The sequence below is a fragment of the Enoplosus armatus genome, chromosome 2 (assembly GCF_043641665.1).
Source record: "Enoplosus armatus isolate fEnoArm2 chromosome 2, fEnoArm2.hap1, whole genome shotgun sequence".
Lineage (NCBI taxonomy): Eukaryota > Metazoa > Chordata > Actinopteri > Centrarchiformes > Enoplosidae > Enoplosus > Enoplosus armatus.
Genome location: NC_092181.1, coordinates 7,533,389 through 7,560,825, shown reverse-complemented (window position 1 = coordinate 7,560,825; position 27,437 = coordinate 7,533,389). Strand labels below are relative to the sequence as shown.

Genomic DNA, 27,437 nt, shown 5'->3' with positions numbered 1-27,437 from the left:
CATCAGTTGGATTGATCAGACTGCTGTGACATTCATTAGTGTGGGGCTGTCATCGTGATGTTACTGGTCAGTGTTGACGGTGACTCTGCCACACCAGTTGACTCCGGTTTCACTTTTTCGCTCCTGTCATCTGTCCAGGAGAACAGACACTCGGTAAGAGATGCTTTTTGTAAAAAAGCAGGTCCCCGTTATGGGATGGTTAAATATCTAACGTGCACGCGGCAGCTGATTTCTGATGCAGTTGTTGGTGTCTGCTATTTTTTGACAGCAAGCTTCAGGGAAGGTAATTAAAGTAATCTGCCTTTACGTTGGGAAGCCGCAAAGCATTTGATGGGAATTCTTTGTTGATGATTACATGCTCACTCTGCAAGGCAGCTAATTTGCATCTTAATTTGTTGGGTATTTTGGTGCCTCTGCACTACCTGTGATGGTAAACAATACAAGTTATTTTAAATGACAGAGCATACCAGAAGATTAGTGACAGACGTGGTCTTGTGTATTTTACTTTTTATTTTATTTTTTATAAATCACCACATTTAGCATATCCCCGCTGATACTGCCCTTTTGGCAGATGAACAAGCTAAAAACACATTTGACAGATTATCGCCCTATAACCTCATAAAATAACAGAATAAATAATAGATAACCTCGTTATTTATTCTTTATTCTCTATTCATTTACACACACATATATATATATTTACATATATATACATATATTAGTGCTAGGAGGGTAGTGTACACTGGGTTTATCACTGGAAACAACTGTCTGTTGCAGCTGGAAACAATGCTGACGAGAGCTAAATTTGTTTACAACCAAAACAATTAGCTGAAAGAAGCCAAAACACACCTTAGAACTGCAGAGTCTGGGAATACTTCTCTGTGGGGTTGTCACTGCGTGCGCCCCCTGTCACATTACATCATTTGATCCATTGTGATTATGTTAAAAAAATTGATAAGTGCAGCTTTAAAGTCACATGTTCAACTGGCTATGTTAATGACTTTGAGTCCAGTGTGTCGTGTCAAGTCGTACGACAGCCTCGAACTCTGACCTGTCTTTCCTGGCATCATTGGCATTTCAACATGTGTTTCCTAAACTTGCTCGTGGAATTCCCATTTGTTCCTCGACCGTGATGTAAAGATAGGACGTGGGACGTGGAACGTGGAAAGAATGGAGGACGCCGACTCTTGTTTTATAATGCACTTTCCCAAAAAGAGACAGGAGGGAAGAGTTCATCTCTTCAGCGATGAATATGTGCGCACTTCTAAAATGACTGCTCTCACAAATTGGAGTGCTCTCCCTGTGCTCTCTCATGATGATAAATGTAATGCCTGGATAATGGGGAAAAAAGTTACATTGCATGTACTATTGTCGACCAAAGAAACAAAAGAGAAAAATTAACAAAAGGATGGGGGAGAAAAGAACAGCCGTCTCATGGGAAGACCTTTTATGTCGCCTTAGCTATTAAAAGTCAGTCTTAACTTTTTATAAGTGAACACACTATTTGGTCTACGGCCCTCTAGACCTCTCTTAGACCTCCTTTTACATCCTGTTATCCTAGCACCACGTCAGTCGATCTGTATTCTGAGGATCATTTGAGACCACGGTGTCCGTCTCCTATTGCAACCGGTTCCTGAAGTCATCTGAGTTGTGAAGTAAGTTGAGTTCTGTGAACTAATTCCCTGCCCTTCTCTGCTCCAACTAGGCTCCACTCATCTCGGGGATCCGCGGGCCACATCGAACCCCAGCTCGCCCTCCTCCTCCCCGCACACCCACAGCGCCCTGAGCAGTGGCAGTTCTGATCCGGTGCTGAACGGAGGCCTGTGCTCAGCCGCTTACTGCAGCTCAGCGGGGGGTAGGTACACCCAGATAGGAAGCTACTACCACAGAAGCAGAGAATCAATCACCCCACAGGGGACTGAGTGGGAAACCATTATGGGATAGTGAGCAGACGTCCTCCTGCAGCAGTCGGGAACAATGGCCAGAGCTTCATGGTCCCACCGCTGCTGCAGCTGCAGCTGGATGTAGGGAAATGCTCGGCACGTGTTGTTATGTCACACAGCTCTGTTACGTAAATGGGCCTGATGCCATGTCTTTTTTTAGAGACTTAAACCTTGTTTTTTTTAAAACCTGATAATCAGACCGAGGTGCCCTTTAGTTTCACTTCATCCATTCAGCTTGATGTCGTTCTCATGTTCGCGGATTTCTTGCTGGATGGAGGGAGGTATTTTGGATCTTAAATGTACTAAAAATGTCCTGAAAATGATATTAGCAGGATGGCTACATCACTTGCTACTGACTGGTTACAGCTAGTAGCAAGTGACTTAGCTAACGTATCCTAAAAGTCAACATGTTAGCAGCTGTTATTTCTGTAAGATGACCTGCAACAATTTGTTCAGCATCAATCTTGCATCGTACTTGTCGCCCCCTTAATGACATTTTACTGTTGCTATTTTTTTTTTAATAAAGCTAGGTAGCTAACTACGTAGGAAGATGCTGTCCTATTACTTGCAAAGCTCTGATTGGTCAATTGTTTCTACAATCTAAGAAAACAGTCGTCAACAAAAACAAAATAAACCTCATTTTGAATTGTTGGTTTCTCTTAACAATAATAAATTCTCTTAATTCTCTTAATAATATAATTTATTATAATAAAAAACCCATCTTAAAGTAGCTGAGATGTTTTCTCTTTACCACCAGTTTGTTACATGTGCATCTAGTGGTGTAAAAAAAGTAGATGATATCAAACTTAAACTCATTTGGCTACTTGACTTTTCCCATCTTTCCTTATTTGACATTTTATTTCTATTTCACCACAGGAACAACCCAAAATTCACCAGTCAGCCTCCCCAAGTCACCTACGTTCCCGTCAGGCCGTGGGCCTTGGTCCGACGAGTGCTCCATCTGCTACGAGAACGCGGTGGACACGGTCATCTACGCCTGTGGACACATGTGTCTGTGCTACACATGCGGCCTCAAACTCAAGAAGATGTCCAACGCCTGCTGTCCCATCTGCAGACGGCAGATCAAAGACATTATCAAGACCTACCGGAGCACGTAAGGCAGGCGGCGGCTAACGGACGGACGGCCTCCCTAAGGACGGCAAAACTCCCAGAGTCAGGGAAAGAAACGTCTAAGTTCAGGGAATATGAACTCTGGTACTTTTAATTAGGTATGTTCATACAATTATCATTGGTTGGTTCTTTCACGTGACCTTTTCTCAAGGCGGTACTGCTTCACTGGGAAGGTCTCTTTCAGCAGCCTCCCTGCAGAGGCAGCACTTGAAGTGGCAGGGGGTTCCGCTGAGAACTTTATTCTCGCCGGAAGTGTTCCCTCTTCTCCTGGGATCTTGGAAGGCTTTGAAGGGGAGAGAAGAGAAGAGAGAGAGGGAGAGAAAAGAGAGGAAAAACTGAACCGATTCCAAAATTCTTTCATTTGTTGAGCCACGTTGTGTGATTTAGGGACTGTGGCCCATTTGCAACGAAAGCAAATGAGTCACGTCGGGGCTGAATGTCTCGATAATAGATGATGACTGGAGCTCCGAAATATGCTGTCAACCTGATGCATATTTCCGACGTAACCACTCAATAAAAATGAACACCCGCAGCAGGTAATCATCTCAGTGTGTCACAACTTTTGTCTGTGTGTTACTGAGCATTAGAAAAGAGAAGCCAGCCTGCCGGCGTCATGATGAAGTGATTTCTGTAATTATCGTGGTGATTATCAGTGAGTGATGTGCTTAGAGATGCAAGGCGGCGCTGAGTATATTAAGTAGGATTGTAACACCTCGTGTACTCATATAATCTAATGTACCTTTATGGTAGTTCTATTGCAATCGTCGGTGGTAGCTATATTGTTGTGCTAGCTAGCTGCTTGCTCTGCAGTGTGGTATGTTGCACTGAAATCGTCCTCTCAGAAACGGCCCGTTACAGGCAGAGAGGGTAAAGACGTTCATCAGTCCAAACAACAAAAACAAAAACAAAAACCTGCGTCCAGCCGACTCAGCAGCTCCAAATCTATGAAAGTTAACAGGAAGTGGGGAAAAAAAAAACAGTAATTTGGATTCTCCTCAGGGCCAGCAGTCTTGTTTTTTAAGATGTGGACCATTTTCCCAAACTCAACCTACAACCATGCCTGATACACTGTGAGCGCTCATGACGATTTGACAGGTCCCCTAAAGTAGTTCCCATAACAACACATAAAGAAGAAGGATTGTTGCCATGGTACCAGAAGCCAGCACGGATACAACACAGCCTCCTGCCTTAACCCACAGAAGGTTCATTTGTTGCACGCGGATGTATCATATTCTGTGTTTTCTGCCGCTTCCCCAAATCACCCCCCCCCCCCCCCCCCCCCGACAAATTACCAAATAATGCTGTGGCGTGGCACAGACTGTCACAACATGTGGAGGAAAAAAAAAAAGAAGAAAACGCACACAAATTGAAAGTTATTTTTGTAACATAAATCCACGACATTTCCAATGTTTAATAACCCTCGTGACAGGCCTTTCACCAGCAGCAACGATCCTTTACAGAAATCTGTTCAGGTGCCGGGTTTTTAAAAGAAAAATATTTTGAATATTTATATGATTCTTATCCCCTAATTTCATTATAACCCCCCCCCCCCCCCCTCACACACACACACGCAGGAATTTCACCTGTAAATACAACAACTCAGCAGTAAGCCATAGCTTATTACAGGACATCACTCGAAGCTGAGAGGCTGTTTTTTTTGTTTTGTTTTGTTTTTTTAAATTGTCCTTCATTTTGTAGATAATCAACAAATGGGGCTCAGACCTTTGCTGCTATGGTATTTGCCAGCTGTCCGCTCCGGGCAAATGCTGACAGTGATGTTCTCTCACATCCCTCTTCCCCCACGTTACCGTTTGATTACGCTACAGCTTGAAGTGTTAATTCACATTTGAATGTTAACTTATGTATTTAGAGAGAGAAACAATTTTTATCGGTGTGTTTGAATTGAAAAAAAAAAAAAAAAAAAACTAAGGAAAAAAAAAAGAAGTTTTTTTTCGAAGTTTGTTTTGATTGATAATCATGATTTGTTTTCTTGTTTATCCAAACACCAGGAGAATCTAAATTTATTCTAATAGTGAGAGGATGGAGGCTTTCGTGTACCTTGCAGCAATAAGAGATATTGCAGTACACAATCAAAACCTCATTGCTTTGGGGTGCAAGATGTAAACTGGGTTTTATTAAAGTCCCCGAATTTCAGGTGTTCTTTTTTTGTAATTTATCTTCTGGCGTGTAAGCCCATGTTAGGGAGCCCCACCAGCCCTTCTGTATTTCTATCTGTCATCAGTATAGAGTCTGAAAGCCGTCACTGGATGGCAATGATCAATGTCACTTTATAAAGCTACTGATTGTAATCTTGTAAATGTTTAGGCCAGCGTTGCACTAAGACTCAACCATGGCGTGTTTTATTTTGTGCAGACACTCCGACCAAATCGAAAAAACCTTTTGATTTTTTTCTTCTTCTTCTATTACTTTTTTGTTTTTGAATATGTTGTATAAATGCAATTTTACTTGGTGTGAAACCCCGTATTCAGTTTGGGCTTTTTTAACATTTACATCCATCTGTTTTTGGACCACATTCATTGATAAATTAATTTAAAAAAAAAAACAACAACCTGTAATTCATACCAAAAAAAAAAAAAAAAATGGCTGTAATTTGTAAAGTATTTTGTACACACATTATAATGAAAGGATGTAATGCCATTTAACTTTTTAATTTTGTTTTTGCGTCCAGAATACTCCACAGGCTCCTTGAATGTGACTGATCCTGTAATGTACTATTTATTTGTCCATCACTGACGTGTGGACACTTTTTCCCGTGCGTTTGCTTTCTCCTACATTGCCACTGCACCGACATGACGCCTGTGTGTCCGGCCAGTCGCAGAGCAGCACGTCTAGAGATTCTTTCTGCAGATCCTCGTACTTTTTGTCACGCACCAATATTCTGCTCACTCGGCGTGAACATCGGGACCAACAGTACGCGAGCATCAGAGTGGACCGCTTCCGTAGACTGGAACCACTGGCTACAAATACTATACGGCCATCGTTGTGACACAGCGGCTGAAGTACTCTGCTAAAACTGTATTTTCTTTCTTTTTCATTTGAAACAAGTGTTTGTTTGTGAGCTCTCTTCAGTGTGAGTCGGATGATTGTGGTTAATAAACTTTCCAGATGTGTTTGAGCAAAAAAATGTGTCATAATTGAGCCAACATTTACACATTCATGATAACACAAAATGTTCTGTCTGGGAATAAAACGCAACCATATCTTTAAGGCAGCATTAATTCATCTTTTCGGCCACTTGGGGGCAGCAGAACAATCTGTAGACACGGCACTGACAATTAGCGCCTTAAGAAATTGTTCTGGCAAACATGTAAGTGAAGTAAATGTTCCAAAAAAAAATAGAACATTTAACGCTGTGCTAACATGCTAACATTGACATATTACCCCTACATAAAGATGTGTTGCCCAACAGTCAGTGAAGAAACACTTAGGCAACATTAGCGTTCCCTTGAAGTTGTGTTTCTGGCCACTTTTCATGGAGTGCACACACACACACACACACACGGGGATGCAGCCACAGCAGATACCAATTACCTTGTTAGGCTGAACCAAGTGGCCACGGAAGAGAGAGGGGGGAGGGTGGAGGGTTTTTTGTTAAGTTCATTAGTCCTTCAGTTTATTATGTATGTTATTTAGACTGTATTAGGCCATAGTCATTGGTGTTTTGGTATAGGGAAGTGTTGGTGGGGTTTAATTGTAAATGTATGTTTTAAAGCGGTATTGGGATTGTCTACGTACCCTTCACCGTATAATGGTGTTGCTTGAGACATGGTATATAGGTCAGGTGCAAGATCAGTGTCCAGGGTCAGAGGGAGGGGGTCAGGTTGAGGTTGAGGTTGGGGTCACCTCTGTTGCCAAGGCATTTTGGTCTGCTACCATTAATTAAACGTCCCTGATGAACCTAAATGTTCCGGACTAATTTGCCAGGCTAGCTAAATGCCCCACTATGTTAGCTAGTTGTTGACTCTGTCTGGGTAGGCAGTGTGCAGCTCATCAGGGCTTGTTTGCCCTGAGAGTAGCTGCCGGCTACTGCTGGACACGAGGATGAGGAGAGGCCGAGAGGCTGAACCACACAGTGCAGTTGGAAGTAAAAGAGGCCAAAAAGCTCTGATCCACTGATAACATAAAAACATTAATGGGTGCAGCTTTAACTGAAAGTAAGCCATTTGTTTTGTTGTTTTTTTTTTTACATCACCAGTACAGCTTGTGCAGTGACTCACAGTAAATTGCCAGTCACACATGTGATCATCGGTTCCCCCTTGAACAGAACGAGGGCCAGCTGGAACATCGCCTAATCAAGTCATCTGTAAATAGCCACCAACTTAAAGCTTATGTCACGGCAAGAAAAAAAAAAGAAAAGAAAAGAAAAGCCGGGTTTAAACAGGTTGCTGTAACAACCCAAATGAGGTGACGCCCTGGATCATCTGGAGATCTAAACCTCAGTCTCCTAGCGGACAGCAGCCCTGTCGGGCCCCTCTGCGGGAATGATTAACATGCTAACATGCTAAAGCTGCGGATCGGCTCTGTGCGGCAGAGGTGTCGCATGAGTCACTGCGGGGCCTGCTCATTGTCCCCACGCTTTTTACTCTTCAATAGATTTGTCCTTTTGTAGGTCAGGTGCATTTCTGGAATCCACAATTAAAAATAAAAATACTTAATACTTAGGTTGGCCAGTTAAGGTCCACTTACTAGCTTTTTCTGAGGCTTTTGACTGTATCGCATGGCCTTCGTGGCAGCATGGAACTGCAGATGTTCAAACTTTCCATCATTCTGAGCGCCCATAGGACGTCTCGCCTTTGCGCGATGCCGTCGGAAAGCTCCGGGGCGAGCGAGCTAGTGGCCCTTTTGGACTAAGGCAGTTTATTTCAAGGTCGCGCTCAGTTAGAGCCGCTTCCTTTTCACAAAAGTCGTGTTTATTGTGCGACTCGTGCCGTACAGTGTGAAGAGCTTCCTGTTGATATTTGTGTTTATGCTGCACAGTATCACACATGACACTGTGTCAACTGTGCCAAATGTTTGCCTCAAACAGTTGCAACATTGCCTCCACTTCACATCGTGCTCCTTTCCTCTGTCATATTGGTCACCCTGAATGGAGGGTTAACAGTGTTTACATGCGCTCTACATTTGTCAGGCCAAATGAAACCCAACAACGCAGATGTAGCCAGCCGTGCCTTTTGAGTTCCGGGTGGGTGGGGGGGGGCGGCCCGGCCCGGCCCGGCCCTGCCCGCTGTTACACCATGTGCTGTGGCCTCTGTCCCAGCAAACAGCTTGCACCCTACTTTGAAACTTCTAGGTCTAGATGTGCTCCTACCAAAAATGGCTGCACTATAAATTCATGAGGCACCTCATCCAGATGTCTCTTCGGAGCTCCCCGATAGCCATCTGCCTGCGCCTGCAACAGGCCGACTCGTGACGTCTCCATGTAAAAGCACTGACTAAGGGATATGAATAAATTGAGTAGTAATCTCATGAAAAAGAATAATCCAGACGAGTGTATCTAATACTTGTCATTGTTCAACTGAGCATTCATAACCCTGCCAGAGATCATCATCCTTCAGTGTTCACACGCAGTGTTATTACTAATGCCGTATAAAAAAAAAAAAAAGGATCTATCATAATAGAATTTCATTTCAAGACTCAATGTCATCGTACATATTGAGTTTCTAATGTGCGGGTCTATTCATGTGAAAATCTCTGTCCTATCAGCACTGATGCGGTCTGTGAAGGGGAGGTGGGGGGAGGGGGGGTTGAAATAAGACCGGTTCAAGAGAGCCATCTGGTGGCGATACGCTGGTACGGTGAGTTTGTCCACACATGGAGGGTTTCTTACATCTTACATCTTAACTCAAGCTTTTTCCAGAGCTTTCGACTGCACCTCAAGGTCTTCTTCCTTTTTGAAGGGATTCGGAATTTGCTCTGTTGTGCTCACATATGCGGTAAGACCATCTTTTAACAGAGGATGGGGTTATAATCCCCCCCCCCCCCCCCTCCCATACTGTACTAACCGCCCTCATCTGACCAAATTCCGAGCTTTTGTCTCATGATGACTGAGTGTATCTCCATGACAACATCCACCGGGTGTGGTGTCCTAGCTCTGGAGAAGAAAGCTAGTTAAATGGCCCTGAGGCAAGTTTTTTTTTTTTTTTTTTTTTTTCACACTACTGTTTCCAAGGTCAAGGATGAACTCTCATGTTCAAGTGTACTTCAATAATTACAGTAATTAAGTCCAACTGATTAATGCTGCTCGAATCGACACTTTCATGTGAACGATGGAATCCAAAGACTGTGTGCACTGTGAGAGAAAACCTGTATTCTGTTGGGGCAGAGGTGTAAGCGTGTATTTCGTGTAACTTTGGACACAAGTTATAAATCTCTTCACACACATTTTGGATGCAGGAGAGCAAAAAAAAAAAAAAATGGGGAACTGGGGCTCCGGGAGCTCGTTCGTCTTCATTCAGCGCTCCCCAGCCTCCTCACACTTTTCCCTCATAAGTCACACCGTAACTCTGTAATGTCTCCATCTGTAACATTACTGTCACATGCTACCAAGCTATTATCACGGGCAGGAAAGAAGGGCACAGTGTGACAGGAAGTGGGAGACAAATGAAAAAGGAGCCGGTCTAAAACAACAAAGATAATACATTTAATATTGTTTCTCTTTTGGGCAATGCGAGATACAATGTAAACATGTACAAGATTAAAAAAAAAAAAAAAAAAAGAAAGAAAAAGAAACAAGACTTGTCAAAATGAAACGGCAGATAAGAAAAATGCCCTGTTTTTCAAAATAATGCGCATGTGCAGGTGGTCTCCAAATCGGAAAGGCTTTCGTTGTATGTCGTCCCAGTTTAATGACGCCATGAACCGACTGGCGCGTGGCCCCCGTCGCCATGACTCGTCGCTGGACATTTACAGTGGGGACAGGGCCTCCCTGTGGCGTGTCTTTTGAAAACCAGCAGTCTGCAGGAGTTAAAACACAATCGGCGAAACGACGGCGGTCATAGAAAAAGAGAAAACAAAAGAATAGCACCTCCTTCGGTCCAACTCGAGGCCTGTGGTTGTTAGTGTGGCTGACATGCTGGTAACGGAGTTGCTTTTGTCAGAATTTACAGATCAAGAGCTTCCGGGTTGTTTTTGTCGGTTGTTTTTTTGTTTTGTTTTGTTTTTTGGCACGCTGCTCTCCTCAGCGGGACGGTGGCAAAACTCTGGTTCTCGAGATGCAACATGGACGCTAAAAGCAGACCTCCCTCCCCGCACATCTCACCAGAAGCTGTGACCCGGCATCAGTCACTTCTGACAGCCCGCCTCCACCACACCCACACACACACACACACACACACACACAAAAAAAGAAATATGGCCGAGCTCCAACCGGCACCAGAGGCTCCCACGCTCTTGGTGGAGGAAGCTGTTAGCGCCGGAGTATCATCTGACCGGCTGAGGTTAATTAAGACACACTGTTGTGCTAATTAGAAAACAGGACTTCAAGCCGAGGCAAAGCAAAGTGGCGCAGAGACGCGGCGGCGGCGGGGGCCTCGTTCCTCGACACAGCCCCCTCTCCGGAGCTCAGAGACGGCTCCCGCTGATGCCCGCTGGTGCGTCAAACAACTGCGATTCTGTGAGGAAGTTTTCCAGAATGACATAAATAACCCCCCCCCACACACACACACACACACACACACACAACCCCTCTCTTCTCTACCCCAACCGCTTGAGAACAGCCCTGCAGCTCCGCTTGTTCTTTTTCTTTCTTCCCTCGCACTCAAACAAAAACTAGATTATTAATTTAAAAAAAAAAAAAAAAAAAACACCCGACAAAATCACCCCCCTAAATACCTCCCACCTACTCCCACACACTTGCTGAAACTTTCTCATCCAACCTACAACGTCCTCCTATCAAACAAAGCGCCATTACCAACCCAGCGATCACTCCCTTCCAGAGCCGGGTGCTGTCGACCTTTGAAGCCTCTCTTTGAATTTCTTTCCATTATGAATTAAAAGTCATTAGATGTGAATGAACCCTTCAAATCCTGCGTTACACTTTTACAACATTCAATTATTTTCCCGACGAAAAACCACAAAGGAATAAGGCAAAAAAAAAAAAAAAAAGAGAGAGAGAGAGAGAGAATCCACCATTTGAAGCCTCTTTTTTTTTTCTTTTTTTTTTTGCCTTATTCCAAAAAACTTTTTTCCAACACCCAGCTCAAACTCTCACACCCTCAGGGCGACATAAGATCTGAAGACACTGACAGTAAAAGAAGCTAAGAAGCAGACGCGGGATCAGTTTTTAAAAGGTATTCTGTCGGACGGAGAGTGAGGCTGAGGAGACGCTGCCGTAGCGGGAACTCCTCTTGCAATTAAAACATTGTTTGGAAGTAATGAGATCTCGCAGCTCAGGTTCGGAAGCTGGGAGCTCGTTAGGGTCCGGGCTTTTTTAGAAGCTGAGTGGAGGGAGTTCATAGCGTCCTAGCTTTTAGAGGCCCAGTGGCCTTTCATCTCCCTCCTGTCAAAGCAAAGCTCCTCTCACCTGGTCCTCCCAGAACCCACCGCCTGATCCATCCTGCGTCCCCCTGCATCCTGCTCTCGCAAATCCCCCTCCTTGACCTCCGAATTCTTTTCTCCCCGAGTGCACCTGCACACAATCCATCTCATCATGCAAAAACACACACACACACACACACCCTCCTGGATATCTCAGTCATGTTCACCGGGAACAGACTGCTCGGCTGTGTCGAGGAAGGAGAGAGGTGGAAAATACGACGTGGGGTGGGGAGGGGAGGCGGCGGCTAGTGTTTGGGATTACAGAGCTTCAGGTGCCGCCTGTTTATTCAAATAAAAAAAGAGAAGCGGGGAGTAAAAAACGTGGTGCTGACATGGCAGAGCTGTCTCACCTGGCTGACCTTCGGGGGGGGGGGGGGTATGTCGGGGAAACATATATTTCCTCTGGCACGAATGAGTCCTCATCATCATGGAGTGTGTGTTTGTGTGTGTGTGTGTGTGTGTGTTGGCATATGTGCGGGTGGAATGCAGAAATATTACCTCCCACCCATTCCATTTCCATTCTGCAGCTCAGAGGGGCTGAACCGGCAGGCCATGACTGAAAAAGACGCCTGTAACCTAAAGAAGTTACAGGCAGACAGAGTGTCGAGACGAGTGACACCGCTCTCGTGTCTGCGCGCTAAATGCAAAAGCTAAAGCCAGGATACAGCCGGCTTAGCTTAGCATAAAGGCTGAAAACCAGGGCTAAGCCTGGCCGAAATATCCAGCACCTCTGAGGCTCATTTGTTTCATTCTGCCGGGTGCGGACCCAACGCGCTTGTGTAAGTGGCATACTGGACCGCCATTGGTCTTCCTCCAGCCGTGATGTCACAAAATCCCGCCTGTGCGAACGCGCCTTAAACTTTAAGATTTAAAGGCGAGCACAGCAGCAGATGTACGTCTGCACAGTTGAGATCAAACACCCGAGTGAGGCGACGATAAGCGGAAAAACACACGTTCGATGTGTTTGAAGTAGATCATTGTATTTCCCAAAATGTCAGACGGTTCCTCTTATCTCCAAACTGTCCCAACAAAAGGATTCACAAGCCGCCGCTAATAACACAGGCAACTCTGTGTGTTTGCCTGAACACACAGGAAGTGTTTAGCACAATGACGCATTCACCTGCAGCACATGGATAAGGCCTGCCGGGGGCTCAGCAAAGAGGAAAATAAAAGGTTGTTTTTTTTTCTATTTTTGGTGACATCCTGGAAGTTGATGGATTGAAGTGAAATGGCCTGAAGGAGCGCTCATCTCCCCGCTCTCTTGTTTACCGTCGAGACTCTCCCGCCGCCGCCCGACGGTTCCAAATGTCACCTTCTCCACGGTGATTGGTGAGGGGAAAAGTCTGACTGGGTTTGACAACAGCGGGGTAAATGTCAAGAGAGGCATCCACGTAGGTGCAGAGAGGACACACTCCGGGGGGGGGGGGCAAAACAAAACAAAAAGAGCAAGAAAACAACAACAAGACAAAAGCAAGAAACTATCAAAATTCCATTCAGGCACGAACGTGACAGCTCAGAGCAAGGGGGGGGGGCTCCGAGGCCCCCTGATGATGGGCCCCCGTGACTCGCCGCCTGTGAAGAAGACCCCAGATGGCCGTCATGTCAATACAGAATGGGTCATGGGTCAAATCACTGTCCACTGCTGATCCGGGGTCAGGAGGAACGGAGCCTCTCGTGTAAAGTTATTATAAAAGTCCATCACGGGAGGAGATAATGAGATGTCCACACACAGCTGCTTTGGTCCAACGAGTTTTCCGGTGCTTTCCGGGCCTTTCACCGCTGCTCTTTCAAACAGACTTGAAAGAACACACTTGAAATGGGGGCGAAAGCTCACCACTGGCAGTTGGAGCGGGAGGATCCACTCCCAGCAGATGTAGCGGCAATGTTCACGTTTTTAGTTTTTTTTTTTTTTTTCCCTACACCTGTGTTATTTTCTCCTCTTGTTGAAGCGTGATGCGTTCCTTACCTATTGCACATTTCCTTGCGGGTACATTTCAGAATTTGACAAAAAAAAAAAAAAAAGGGGTGGGGGGGGGGTAAAGGAAGGTAAAAGCACAAAACAAGCTAGATGCTACACAGCTAAATGTACGAACGACTCCCGTGCTATTTCAGCCGAGTACATTCAGCTCGATCAAACAAAGAAATATGCAGTAATAATATGAGCTGGAGCCAAATGTTAAAAAGTGATTCAACACATTTACATAATGCCTTCGTCTGGATGGGAAGAGGCCTTGTCGTCCGGCAGCAAATGTCCACATCCTAATTCTTAATTCTATCGTTTATAGGTCCTTATATGGTCATAGTTTTCATTCTCGTATATTAAATTGAATGCAAACACCTCCCACGTTCGACGAAACCATTGCATTTTTACATTTCTGATGACTGAGTCGGCATTTTGCACTGTCAGGTGAGTGGACAGTGTAAGGATGATGGTCCGTGTAATGCCACACAGTGATATTTTGAATGGGGGAATAAGGTGATTGTCAAACCGTGATAAGACATACAAGTATTCATAATAAATATGCATTAAATCAGGCATTATGTAAAGCACAATAAAGATGAAGGAAGTGTCCATGATTTGCTAAAGTTGCAGCACACAGCATAGAGAGAAAAAATATTTTTATTATTATTTTAATTTAAAAAAATAAATAAATTATTGCCCAATAAAAAAATATGTGCTACAAAATAGTCTTAGCTGCACTGAGATTTAAAAAAAAAACAAAAAAAACATTCAATTTCTGTACAGTTATTAATGAGGCTCACTGACCAGCAGTGCATGTGTTGTTGCACTGAGGTAGGACGGCCGGTAAGCCTGGAGGAGGGGATAAAAATCATGTTGTAGTACCTTTGACCTCCCACAAGAGGTCTCTCTTTCCCCAATTCTACTCAAACTTTGGCATGATCACTGTCATGGAGAGGACTGAGTTTCCCGCTCTCATTTGAGGTGAGAGAAAGAAAAAAAAAAAAAGTTAAAATTAAACAAGTCCAAAAACGTATTGAATAAATAACATGCTGAGTATTCACTGCATCTTTACATTAATGCACCGTAAAAACAGGTTTAAAGTGCATTAACTCGCAAAACAGAATCACTTCGTTCCTCATTATTGTCACTGTGTGATCACAGAGCAACAAATTAACAAACACACAAAAGAACAAATATGGTTTCGCAAAAAAATAGATAACTGCCGTCTAGCAGGTACTGTACTTTTGTTTAATACTATGATACTGTCCAGCAGAAACATAATGAAGTTGGTGTTCAGCCTCACACAGAGAGCTCAAACCGTTCGTTAGAAAATGTATTTCAGCAGTCTTGAACATCAGCCATTTTCAGTTTTGAAAGTTGGATTTTAGCTCCAAATTCTCATATTTCACTTCTGCATTGGGGGGAGAATTATTCCTAACTTGATATTTTTGGACGTGAAGTCTTATTTATATGATCTTAAAATGTATGATATGAAACACAACCATAATTTGGAAAAAAAATACTATAACTTTGAAAAAAGTTAATACGCTACGTTGTCTTCTATTTAATGTCAAAACTCATATTACGATTTACTTGTTGTTTCATAGATCTGTAATTTTGAGAAAATATATCAAGTGCTTCCAGGTACTGATAGGAAAACGTTTTTTTTTTCAGTTCGGAAAACCTTGTTTTGAATACACCGTATTACTTGTACATAAATAAATAGTAAAATCACAAAACAAAGCCAATGAAATGATATTTCTCTTTGGTTTGATCACATTTTGGGCTAAATGCTATGCAAATATGTCCCTGGGATTCAATAATTTCACCACATTTCCAGTAATTATTCAAAACATCTCTGCAACAGCGACATTATCATATGTATACAAAACAAAATATATACAAAATCAATTGTTCCTGGAACTAAACGCACTACAGTAAACCTAAACCTTTTGTAAACTAATTGTGTTATTATTAGCTACCCAGATATGAGGTGGTTTTGTTCTGGAGAGCACTGAAGTTGTTCCTTCTAAAATATCCGACTGTTTTTTTCTTCTTCAAGTTTCACAGGTTTTTATTTATACATTTGTTATCCCAGATAGTTACATCTCGGATTAAAAACGTGAATATTACCGTAACATATTTTTGTTCTGGGGCTTGAGGATCTATGACAAAGCGATGCCGATTCATCGAAGCTGAACACCTACTGCATGTTTTGCCAGTGTCAGATGGTACAAGACATGAGGCACTTTTCCAATTCAAGGCTGCCGGTGGAATACAGATGTCACAAGAAAGCAGAAATAATTCTCTAAGGAAGACTTGCATTAACACAAGACATTATAACATAAGCAATGAAACTGATAAACTGAAGAATATTGATAACGAGATTAAAATGTTTTAGTTTGCTTGATCATTTGTGGCTTAAAACGAATAAATTCTCTGCTGACTTGAGTCCCTTCAATCTCTGTTTTTTTTTCTTTAGTCTGCGTTGGAACAATTAAAGCACTCTAGATCAAAACCTTACACTTTGTTTGCCCTCTACAGAAGAGCTCTTAATCGGTTATGGAAAGACTCCTGGTGGTGTTCATAGGCCTATGGCACTCTTAAAAGATTTGGTTGATTTAGTGTTTTACCATCCACCATTTTTGACCATTCAGGTGAACAAATACAAAAGGCACTTGTCGGCCATCATAATCGGTGATGGGCAGGAATAAGCATAGCCATTACCCTGCTCAACTTCTGTATTACATGATGCAAACCTCTTTAAGAGGTTTCCACTCCCATTCATACCATTTTATATCTAAAAGACACTGTCCTCCTCAAATTTCAAGGGTGACCCATCCAACGTTTCTGTCTCTCATTCCCAGGCAAAATATTTAAAACTTTTTACACTCCTCTTCGTATACATTTTAGTAAACCAGCACTAAAAGTGTCCTTCCTTATCATACGAAAACATCTTTCTTTTTAAACACAGTCTTTTCATAAATGTACATTTTCAAGGACATATTGCTTATGGGAGTTTGTGAGTAACATTCTTAAGGAATGATGCCACCCATGTCCTTGAAGACATCAAGAGGGGGACATTGGGGGGGGGGCGGGGGTAGGTGAAGGATGTGGGGTTCTTATTTTTTCCGCTCTAGGTAGTTGGAGGGGACCCAGCCCTTGCGGGGAAGCAGGCTGTCCTGCACCTGACAGTACCACCATCCATTGGGGTTTCTCTCCAAAACCTCCAGACAGGTGCCCTCAGTGAAACCCATAGTTTCCTCATCGCCACGATAGTCAGCGATAGACACGTACACATCCCTGCCAAGGTTATTGTGAATCAGTTGGCTCTTCTCTATCGGCTTGGGTCGGACTGTGGACACAGGGATGCCGTTGCGTTGGTTAACTCTGCTGAGGGCATCCTGGACATTGCTTGTGCTGAATGAGCTCCCTGAGGACCCCAGGCTGGAGCGCTCGGCAGGCCTCGTCTGACTTTCAACAACTACGTGTGGCCGCACGGTGCTGAAGGAAGCATTTCGGCGGACACCAAGAGTGGCAGAACCAGAGCCATAGTGATCACTTCTGCCAAGTGAGTCGTTTCGCCTCAGAGACCCTGTCATGTAGTGTGCATCCTTGGCTGGCTGTGATGTGGTCACAAATACAGACTGAGGCCTCACCGCCACCTGGCGTACCCCGTTTCTCATCCTCACACCTCCATTAACCATCCCAGACGGCTTTGAGAAGCCACCAGGAGGCTTAGAGGGAATCGGCGGAGTGTTCCTCCTCAAGCCTTGATGCTGCTGGCTCAGACCCTGAATGTTGATGTTATTGAGGGCCAAAACATGTTGCTCGTTTTTCTCCAGGCTGTTGGACTTACTCCCACCACTCCCGTGTCCATCTGACTCTAGCCCACCTGCATCACCCACTTGTCTGACAGGTTCCAGGTAGTACGAAGGAGCCCAGCCCTCTTCGGATCCCCAACGGATGTACCACCAACCACTTTCCTGCTTCTCCAGAACCTCAACCTCCACCCCGGCTGGAAAGCTGACCTCAGAGTCCTGGACCTTCTTATAGGCATCCAGGGAGCGGTAGAGATTGGGGCTTTCCACATCTGAGTCACCACGGCTCCCTTTGGAGTAAACAGAAGAGAGATCTGAGGTACTGCGTGAACACATTGAGTCCTCTGATGAGATAACAGAGGCTGTTTCAGAGTCGTCCCCACGAGTAGGTTTGAGGCCATGTCGAAACTGACTCGTAGGCCTCAGCTGCCGTCTCAGAGAGCTGATGTCCATCCTCTCAGGACTCTGGGGCTCTGATTTGGTCAAGAGTGGTTTGGGTCTTACAGAAGGCTTAGGTCTGGTGGAAGGGCTCTGGCCTATTCTCTGCTCCACATCCCGGCTGAAGGCAGGGCCTTTCTTGGGGCCTCTCAATTCATCTGATGAAGAGTGGGGGCTGTTGTCCTGTGACCTGAGGCTGATATCTATGTGTCTGCCCAGGGTCTGGCTTCTCCGGTTCATCTCTGGTGTCATGGTCTTCATGGGCCTACCAGCTAAAGGTGAAGATCCAGAGGGTTTGCGTGGGACTGTGGAGGAATGGTAGCTCCTTGGGGAATTCGGCACACTAGAACCTTTGACTGAAGTTCCTTCAACGCCGCTGCTTCGCCTGAAGCCGTCATTCTCATAGATACACTCCTCTTTTGCAACCTCCTCTACTGACCTGAAGGAAGCTCTTCGATGAGTGAACACGGGGGACGCCTTGCATACAGGAGAGGCCTTGCAGGAAGGAGGAGAGCTGCGGTACTTGTCGCTGACCACGTTGCTGATCTTCACATCCAGGACGCGCTCATCCTTCAGGGAATCTGTGTCTGATTCACCTTCACATCCAATTGCAGGAACATCATATTCAGGTTCCTCGTACACAGGCCTGCTCGGCGGCTCTGAGACTTTAGAGGCAGAGTTAGCTGGAGGTGGGGCCTCCTCCGAGTCTGGTTTTTTGACAGGTGGAGCTGGGGGTGGGACTTTGGGCCGGGTCAGGGTGCTGGTCCGACGGTTGAGGTTAGGCTTCTTGCGCTTGTCAATGTAGGAGCAGGGGGCCCAGCCCTCCATCTCTCCAATCTGCACATACCACCAGCCTCCAGGGTTCTTCTCTATCACCTACACAAAAAGACATGGACGATAAATATCTAAGAATATTTCATTTTCTTTAGGATTTGTTGCTAAACACTGAAATGGGATTAGGGTTCAGGGTTAGATGATCTGATGATCACAGACGTGCTGTTATTATACCTGCTATTACAGATCAGTGTGTCTTGCACAGACATTAATGACAAAAAAAAAATGGCACACTGTTTCGAAGTACCAGCTCAACATACATTTAAAAAAAACCTCGAAGGAATCTGTGTTGTTATCTTCATCTCTCCACCTGAGTCTCCGCAGAGCAAATTCTGTCTACATCATCACATTCAAGCACAAATCTCAAGGTCGCATCTCTATTGCCTCAGCTTTCCTGTCTATCTGGGGAGCACTCAGTTGACATACATATTCAATGAGCCCTGACTGTCTCATCTCTGTGACAACAATGTAGACCTGGACTCTTACATCAGCCTTTTGTCCTCCACGGAAACTGATGCCGTCAGAAATCGAGGACTGGAAATCTGCTATAGTGTAATACTCTGCTTCCACAGCAGGGGGCTCTGGTGGTTTGGGTAACTGGAATCCCTGCACAGCAAAGGAGGAGAGATGTAAGCAGCTGACATCACATCTAGGCATCATTATATTGTATCTGACTATGACTTAAGAATGAGTACAACTAAAGACTTAATAATGATTTCAAGATATGGTTTATGGCTGCATATTATAATAATATACACATATCCTAGTATGTATATACAGTGGTAGATTCAGACGATCAAAGGCATGCTGAAAGTGTACTTGTGTTATTGCTGTGCTTTAATGGTTGCTATGCCAACTCTTGCGGTAACCTGGGAAATAATTAATAATCTTTCATTCATGTTGTTGTTCTTATTCACTGTATTCATACTGCTTTGAAAATGCTGCAAGAACCAGTTTGTAAATGTGCTCGAACATTCTCTATTGTGGCATCAGGTTCTTTGATGCCTACAAGTTTCTATTGAAGATACAGTCATATTAGAGAAGGCCCTGGGTATTGTTAGGAAGCAGTGGCTTGTGAATTGTCTTACCAAGTTGGTTTCTCTTCTTGGGGGAGGTTTTTGTCTCAGATTCGGAGACCCTGATAAACAAAGAAACAGCTCAATAAAATGTATTTGCAATGTACTTAACCTCATCCAACAATCAGTAACTATGGAGTTATATTTGTGCCTCATTCCTGCGGGCACAAAGACACATATACATACAACTGACGCAGCGTTTCATGTCATTCAAAATAAGCACAAAGCTTTTCGTGTCACCCCAGCAGAGAGAAAGGTGGTCCGGTGAGACATCTCACTCATGCTACTCGGAGACCCGGGGTTACGTTAGTAACCTCGTGTTTTCTTCCATAGCACTCGTTTCGATGTCTATACGGAGACTCCTGTATTACCAGACAAGATTATCCCGATGTGGATAAAGCAGATCCACCAGGGAGCCCCCGCTCAGGACAGCGGGAGCGAGGTAGTAGTGCTAGTAGTATTATTGGTCACTAGGGAAGGAAGCACTAGAAGAATGATAAGCGGCTCCACAGCCCCATGAAAATCTTTACACAGTTTTGATTAAATACCTAGTTTAATGAACCTTTATTCATTTCTGGCTGTAAGTTGGTCCATTATTTATTACCTAGCAACCTATCTATCTTGGCAGGTTGCTAGCTCTAACTTCTTTTTGAATTCATGCAGTAGCTAACTAAGCCAGTTGGTTACTTTGCTGATTGGCCACAGCCATGGCTTTATAATCATGAATGTACTGGAATCTGGAATCATCAAGTTCGCCTACTAGTTTAGAACTTGGACAGCTACCTATCAAGATAGCTAGGCTGCAAGCCAAAACAGTAGAGATGGAAAGTCATAAAACTGGGTAAGTAACCAAAACCGTATCAACTAATTATGTGGGGCTGTGGTGTAACTGACAATACTACTAGCAACCCGACAGCTAGTCAGAAAGCACATACTCTCTGATTGTCTGGAATTGTGGCACACCGTTACACTCTCGTCAAGTTGAGAAAGCGCACAGTGCGGGGCTGTGAGCAAATGTCCAAGGGTTTGCCAGCATGCAGCAGAGAAATTGAGAATAAGTCAATGACGAACTGGTAACTGGTTGAGAAAGGTTGTCATTGTGCACTCGTGGATATTGGCAAACACACAGGCAAATGTATTGAGCCCAATTCGTTTGCTAAAAATAAAAGCTTCTTTGTCTGACAATAATTTCTGTACAAAAATAGAAGTCATGTACTTGCAAAAAATCTTTTTCTGTGCTCACATGCTCAGGAATGAGGCACAAATATAATGCCATAAGGAACCTCCGCGATTTAATACATACACATACCATACACATACATTCTTAGTATGTAAGTGAGATGGAAATCCACACACCAAACATGTTAAATAGCCTCAGGTTACCATGACAACCAAGTATATGTTATTAGATTAGATTAGACCACCACCACCACCACCACCATTAGATACACCACCAGCCATGTTGCTTACCTATAGCATCAAAGCCTACACAAAAGGAAAATGAAATGTCTTAATGTCTCGTACAAAGACTCCAAATCCTCCTCTCCTTCGCTGCAATGCATTTACTGCTTTATTCCCTGGCACAGAAAGCTCAATTGTCTCCTCACGCACCACAAATACTCACCAATTTCCACTCTATGCGGTGCCACTCTTGCAACAGCTGGGGATCCTGGCTCGCCTCTCCCTTTATTTTCATTTAGAGCAGCGCTCGCTGCTATTCCCAGACATGGGCTGTTGGTGTCACGGCCCGCGCTCAGCCTCCTGCCCGTCTCGGCATTGATTTCAGAGTTGTAGGGCATGGGCAGGCTGATCTCGCTCTTGGAGATGTGGCGCTCCGGCGTGGTGCTTCCCTCTCCGTCGGTCTGGATGTCCTTCTCGCTGACCGACTTCTTTTGCAGGAGGTTGCTGATCTCCATGATGTTGCCGATGATCTCCACGGGGCCTGTCAGGGTCTTCTTGCGAGGGGAGAAGTCCTCTTTCACCTTTTTCAAGTAGGAGGCAGGGGCCCAGCCCTCTTTCCCTAAATATCTGTGGGTAGAACGCATGAAGACAGTGTTTCATATTGTATCTTCTTCTATCATTTAAAGGGGCACTGCACCAATTTTACACATAAAGGTCAGTGTATGGGGGCATGGACATGTACCAGGCAGGGAGTGCAATACTAAATCATCCGAGTACCCCTTTAAGATGAGCGAATAAACAACTAAATTCCCACATTCTCTGACATTTAAGCAATAAAATACACCCAGTAAGATGCTGTGTTTTGAAAAACAGACGCTTTTAATTCTAGTGACGTAGGGGTAGCCAGAGGCAAGTAAACAGACTGCATAATTTATGCAAAGAGACACCGCTTCCCACATTTCCACATTCATTGTTCAGCTAAATGAGTCATTTTAGACTGCTTTGTGAAACAGTAAGTAATGTTTCCAAATGCAACAAGAGTCATTTGCCTCTGGGTGGGCCATTTTCTGCTCAGAAGACATGTGATCGCTTCTGCTCCCCTCCAGCTGCGACCACAAGGAGTCCCCATAACTAAAAAATCCCCATGCTTGGACTTCAAGGTATAGAAACGGCCCACAGAGAGCAGCATGACTCCGGCGTACATCTGGAGGATTATTTCTTGTTGGACAGCGTGCTCTAAAATGACTTGTGCAACAAGTCAAGTCAAGTCAATTTCATTTTTATGGACCAATATAACAAGTTTGCTTCACAACCAGTGTAGCGTGCGACACCCTCCATCATTAGATCCTCGATTCGGGGGAAGGAAAAACTCCCCATCCAGCTGTTTGAACAAGCAGGTTGTGTATACATATTATCCATGTACTACAGATATCACACAAGCACACATAAGCCCCTTTAACAGGGGCCCTGTGTGTGTACGTTTGTGTGTACATAAGCATGCACACTCTTATGTGTGCATGTGTGTGTCAGATGCCACGAGGCAGCATGTGATAGTAATCCGCTGTGCAGTAGAGCTCCACTCTCTTTTGACCCCCCCCCGTTCCCGGGGATATAAGGAAACAAACAACTGACAGGAAATACACACTGGCTGGGCAAACAACATGCATATGCACAAAGAGGCAGGCAGACAAACACATACACATTAAAAACCTCAGGCAGGACACCCAGTTGATATGTGGAGAAAGCGCCGTATGCTAATGGCTCCTCCTCAATACCATTATGCAAGTGAAAGCTGCAGGACACTGTAGGACACGTCTTTTAAAGTGGACAATTGCTTTTACTTTGTGGTACTTTGTAAACTTGTGTTTGCTTTTGCTTGTTGTTGATCAGTTGTTGTCGTATGTGCAGTGCATTTCTTCTGTTTTTTTATGCTGCACCAGAATTGCCCTCCAAGGACAATAAACATTGATTTAATTTCGCTTAACTTAATTGACAACGTCTGCCACGTACACTTTACACAAAAGAAAATAAACTTTGGACAGATACCATTTCTCTCATTCTAGCTGCTCTCCTGCTGTGGCGGCTCTGTCAGCTGAGCGCCTCTTTGCTCATCAGCGTTTACTCACCTGATGTACCACCAGCCCTCCAGGTTCTTTTGGATGACCTCCACGGTGACCCCTTTCTCAAAGCTGACTTCATCCTTCCCTTGACTGGTGTGCGGCTGTATCGTCACATATTTCTCCTCTGGGGATCGAGAGGGGTGTAGGAAAGAGAAAGAGGGGCAAAGTGAGTGAACTGTTACCATTAAACAGTCTTAGACTGAGGGGTTAAACCGCTGTACAGTTTACATCTTCCCAGAGGGCCTTCTAAGGGGAAAAAATGGCCAGTGTGACCTACTTAAAATGCTCTGACTATTACCAACACAAACACAACCCCCCTTGTCCTACACAATAATAACAACCGGCTCCCCCTGCTGGCTGGACCTCTCCCCCTTGCTGCTTGTTTCTTATCCACGCTAAGACTCGTTCAAGACCCCGATCCAGTGTTCATCTCTCTCCACAGGGAGATTCCTCTTCTAGCAACAGGCCTACATCAGGGCCTCCCCGGAGGAGATAAGATATTTGGACCAAGATCTCTCTTCTCAGATCCCTATCTGACCGCCACTCCTCTCTCACGCTCTGCTGGGCTTCCGAGACCCCGTAGGGAAGGAAATCCTACAATGGGCTTAGTGGGGAGCAGCAGAAGGTTAGGGGATTTATAGACACCAAGGCAAAAGATGGGAGCAGAGGAGGAGACGCAAGACTGGCAGATAGATCGGACCAAGCTTCCCAGCAGTGGGAGAGATGATCAGCGCACTGGCTTATTTCAGCGGCTGATGAAGTGGCATGGAATGGAGAGGAAGAAAAATCATCTGCATACGCAATTCGGTGGCAGACAGTAAGACAGAGGAAAAGGAGGGAGAAATGGCTGCAGGAAGGGATCTAAACATAAATGAGACCCGAGTTAGACAGGACAGAATGTGACCTTCGATTTCTGGATAATAATAACAATGAGTAATGGTAATAAGATTGCTCAAGGAAATGTGAGGGGCAGGGATGATATCTCAGAGGCATGCGTGTTTCTTCTTCATGTGAATGCATGCTTTCAATAGGTGGGGTATGTCCAGACGGCGGGGATTCAAGTTCCTCTCTCGCCCGTCACTGTGGAGCAGCTGAGGTGAATAATGTGGACCAGAGTGGAATGTCTGGCCCTGAAGCTCAACTCGCAAAGCATGTTGCATGTGTGTGTGTGTGTGTGTGTGTGTGTGTGTGTGTAGAGGTTGGGGTGAGTACTTGCAGATGCACAGGGAATAACAAATGGGGGGGCTTACAGAGGGATCTGGAACGTGTACCTAAATGCTTGTTATGTGTGTATTGATGTACCACTAACAAAATCTTTGGCACTGTGTTGAAAGTACAGAGCGCATCTTCGTGTGTGTGTGTGTGTGTGTGTGTTGTGGATTATCATTTAGTCGACTAACTAATAACTCCCTGAGGACTGGAATAAAAGATGAAAGATTGAATTAATCACATCTATTAATCACATCTGTGTGTGTGTGTGTGTGTGTGTGTGTGTGTGTGTGTGTGTCTTTCATGAGCTGGACACGTGCCTCAGTGTCCATCTCTGTGTGTTCGTGTTGGCGCCGGTGTCCCACTGCAGGGACAGAACAATGAGTTGAGTGGGCGGTCAGTGGGACTCCATAAATCAGATTAGGGGTCTGCTGTAAGTGATAGCGCTCTGTGAAAGCACGGGCCGCTGCCAGCAGGGCGGAGGGGAGGGCGGCTCTTGCTGAACCTCGGAGCGCGAGACGCCGCCCCATGCCGAGCACACAATGAGGCCACCCTGACCTGGCTTTGTGTCTGAGCGCGGGTGAGTCAAAAAGACGAGGAGCCCTGTGATTTAATTTGAGTCCCGAGTGCGCCCTTATTTCATTGTCAAGATCTCTGGATCGCGCTCCCCATCTTCTGTATGAGGCACCGCGTAAAAAGGCCAGGAAATATGTGTCAGCAAACGGCCTGCAGAGTATACGAGCGCTCTCTTCCATTAGCAAATTACATCCTGAGGGAACATAAATCTACGTGACCGGCCTTTGTTTTTGTCTTTTGCCAGTGCCACTAAATCAAACCGTATCTCAAGTGTCTGCGCCGAGCTGTAAAACCTCACTCACCCGTTTCTTATCGCGAGCTCAACAATGCATTATCAGGCAGGGACAGTGGTGCCTCCATTCACAAGGCAGAAAAAGGGGGGGAATGGGGATGACAGGAAAGTGGGGAGGATATGAATAGGTGGAAAGATTGAAATTTGGCATGGGTCAAATAATTTTCTTAACTACAACTTTCCAGATAAAATCCACTCCTATTATTCCCAATAGCAAACCCAAGCTATCAGGTGAGCCAAGCAATTCAACACAAAACCACTACTGTACCTGCGCATAGTGGCATTTGATCCAGGTCTAACTGAAGCACAGGTGAACCGGCTTGAGGCAGAGATGGGTACTGTGTAGCTCGTGCACAGTAATCGGACAGCATGTCGACAGACAGTAACACAGTCACAGAGTGAAGAGTGGTGGTGAATGAAAACGTTGGAAAATCCATAAAAAAAAAAAAAAACAAGTTTGACATGACTCCAGTCATCAGCAGCCGCTGGTGGTGATGGTGGTGATGGTGGTGGTGGAAATAGGGCTACTGGTCCAGGAGCCGTTAGCTTGTTTGCAACATATCCAGCAACACTCGCTGCCATGTGATACTCCTCAGTTCCTCTAGTCCTCTGTGACCTGACGTGAGGCTTCATTAATATGACCGATCTCTTTCAACCGATAAATCATCGCACAGCAGTGTTTTAAATTCTCTATCTAAGCTACACAAACTGAATATGTTCAGCAACGAACAACAAAAACTAGCCTGTACTCCAGATGTTGTGATGTAAGTTGTGTATCCAGCCAATCTTCATATTTTTTGACCATCTGAGGGCCAAATGCCAATGGTGAAGGGCCGAATGATGTATTTCACATACAGTGCAGCTGCCTCTGGTTTTAGATCACAGGCCTTTCAACCAAAAACACGTGCTGAAGCTGGTAACTACATCAAACTGTGTATGTGCAGATTTGGCCACCATGACAATGTTCAGAATTCATGTTTTGGTGGCCAGTGATGACATCAGCAATGCTAAGTCATGCTAAAAAGCACAGCGATCAACTGCAAACATCGCAAGTTAGCTTGGTGTGCAACAAATGGCGACAGGAGAAACGTCTGATGAACCTGCTGGGGGGTGCCAGGGCAAAAATGAGCTGCTGGCCCCCCATTTACCCACCATTAATGGCAAAATATACGTATTTCTACTGTTTATCTTGCGATTGTCGCAACAACAGTTGCCACCTCGATAACTTTCTGGAGTTATGACGAACTGTTGTATGTTTTGCCATCATCATAAGCCTTCAAATTCACAGATCTGTTACTCACACTGGACTAACCCTGGATATTGTATATTTATACTGCATATTTCATTGTCTTGCCGGTACCTGAGGCAACACACCCCCACCAACGCACCCCCCGACGTTGTTTTAACGCAAGGTTGTTTTTTGGTCTCAATGCCTCCCCTAAGCCTGCAGATTTCAGGGTCTAGGCCTGGGCCTGTTGCCTGGTTTGCTCAGGCGGAAATCCGCCCTTGCATGGCAGTGACGGAAAAATTTCACATTTTGAAGAAAGTGATATGTTCAAGTGTGTACAAATGTGGCTTGAAAAATCAAAGAGCCATTACGTTGACAAGGTGGAGAGACTCTGTCAGGTCACGTTGGACAAAGTAAAAAGCTCGGCGTCTAAAAAAGCAAGCGTTGGAATTCAAGAACACGGCCTCCAAAAGTGTTTCATGCCCTCATTCTCTGGTGGCGACAGCTAGCCGCGCTCTGTGGAGATTGAGGTCTGTGTGATTAAAACCAGTCCGCAGATTGGGCTGCTGCCCCACTTTCACACTTTCCGCCGCTTTCTCACCGTTCTGGGAGACATGTCTGGTGTGGTGACATTCCTGCAGACCTGGCTAATGCAGTATATGCTTTGATTCTAGTCAATGAGCGATGATGGTTTGAATTCCTAAATCAGCTGTGTGGGGGGAAGTGAATTAGTAATGTTCCCCTGTCTCTCAGCAGCTATCACGATTCCTCCCCACCAAAACAGGATTAACGACATGGGTATGTGGCAATGTGGTGTGTAACTTACCGTGCATCAACTGCCTGAAGCTG

At 44.8% G+C, this 27,437-nt stretch overlaps 2 protein-coding genes across 3 annotated transcripts in view; one reads left to right on the top strand and one right to left on the bottom strand.

Annotated features, from left to right (window-relative positions):
* Positions 1 to 3,061, top strand: part of neurl1aa (neuralized E3 ubiquitin protein ligase 1Aa) — a 64,149-nt gene extending 61,088 nt beyond the window's left edge. For both annotated transcript variants that reach the window (XM_070924040.1, XM_070924047.1), the window contains exons 5-6: positions 1,706 to 1,855; positions 2,820 to 3,061. In XM_070924040.1, the coding sequence (XP_070780141.1) occupies positions 1,706 to 1,855; positions 2,820 to 3,061 (392 nt within the window). The remainder of the gene's footprint in view (positions 1 to 1,705; positions 1,856 to 2,819) is intronic.
* Positions 3,062 to 16,697: 13,636 nt separating this feature from the next.
* The window catches only part of sh3pxd2aa (SH3 and PX domains 2Aa), a 32,530-nt gene continuing 21,790 nt past the window's right edge, over positions 16,698 to 27,437 (bottom strand). The window contains exons 4-9 of the mRNA XM_070915267.1: positions 23,290 to 23,407; positions 21,387 to 21,790; positions 21,233 to 21,247; positions 19,775 to 19,824; positions 19,173 to 19,292; positions 16,698 to 18,728 (exon numbers count right to left, since the gene is read on the bottom strand). Of these exons, the coding sequence (XP_070771368.1) occupies positions 16,716 to 18,728; positions 19,173 to 19,292; positions 19,775 to 19,824; positions 21,233 to 21,247; positions 21,387 to 21,790; positions 23,290 to 23,407 (2,720 nt within the window). The 3' untranslated portion in view covers positions 16,698 to 16,715. The remainder of the gene's footprint in view (positions 18,729 to 19,172; positions 19,293 to 19,774; positions 19,825 to 21,232; positions 21,248 to 21,386; positions 21,791 to 23,289; positions 23,408 to 27,437) is intronic.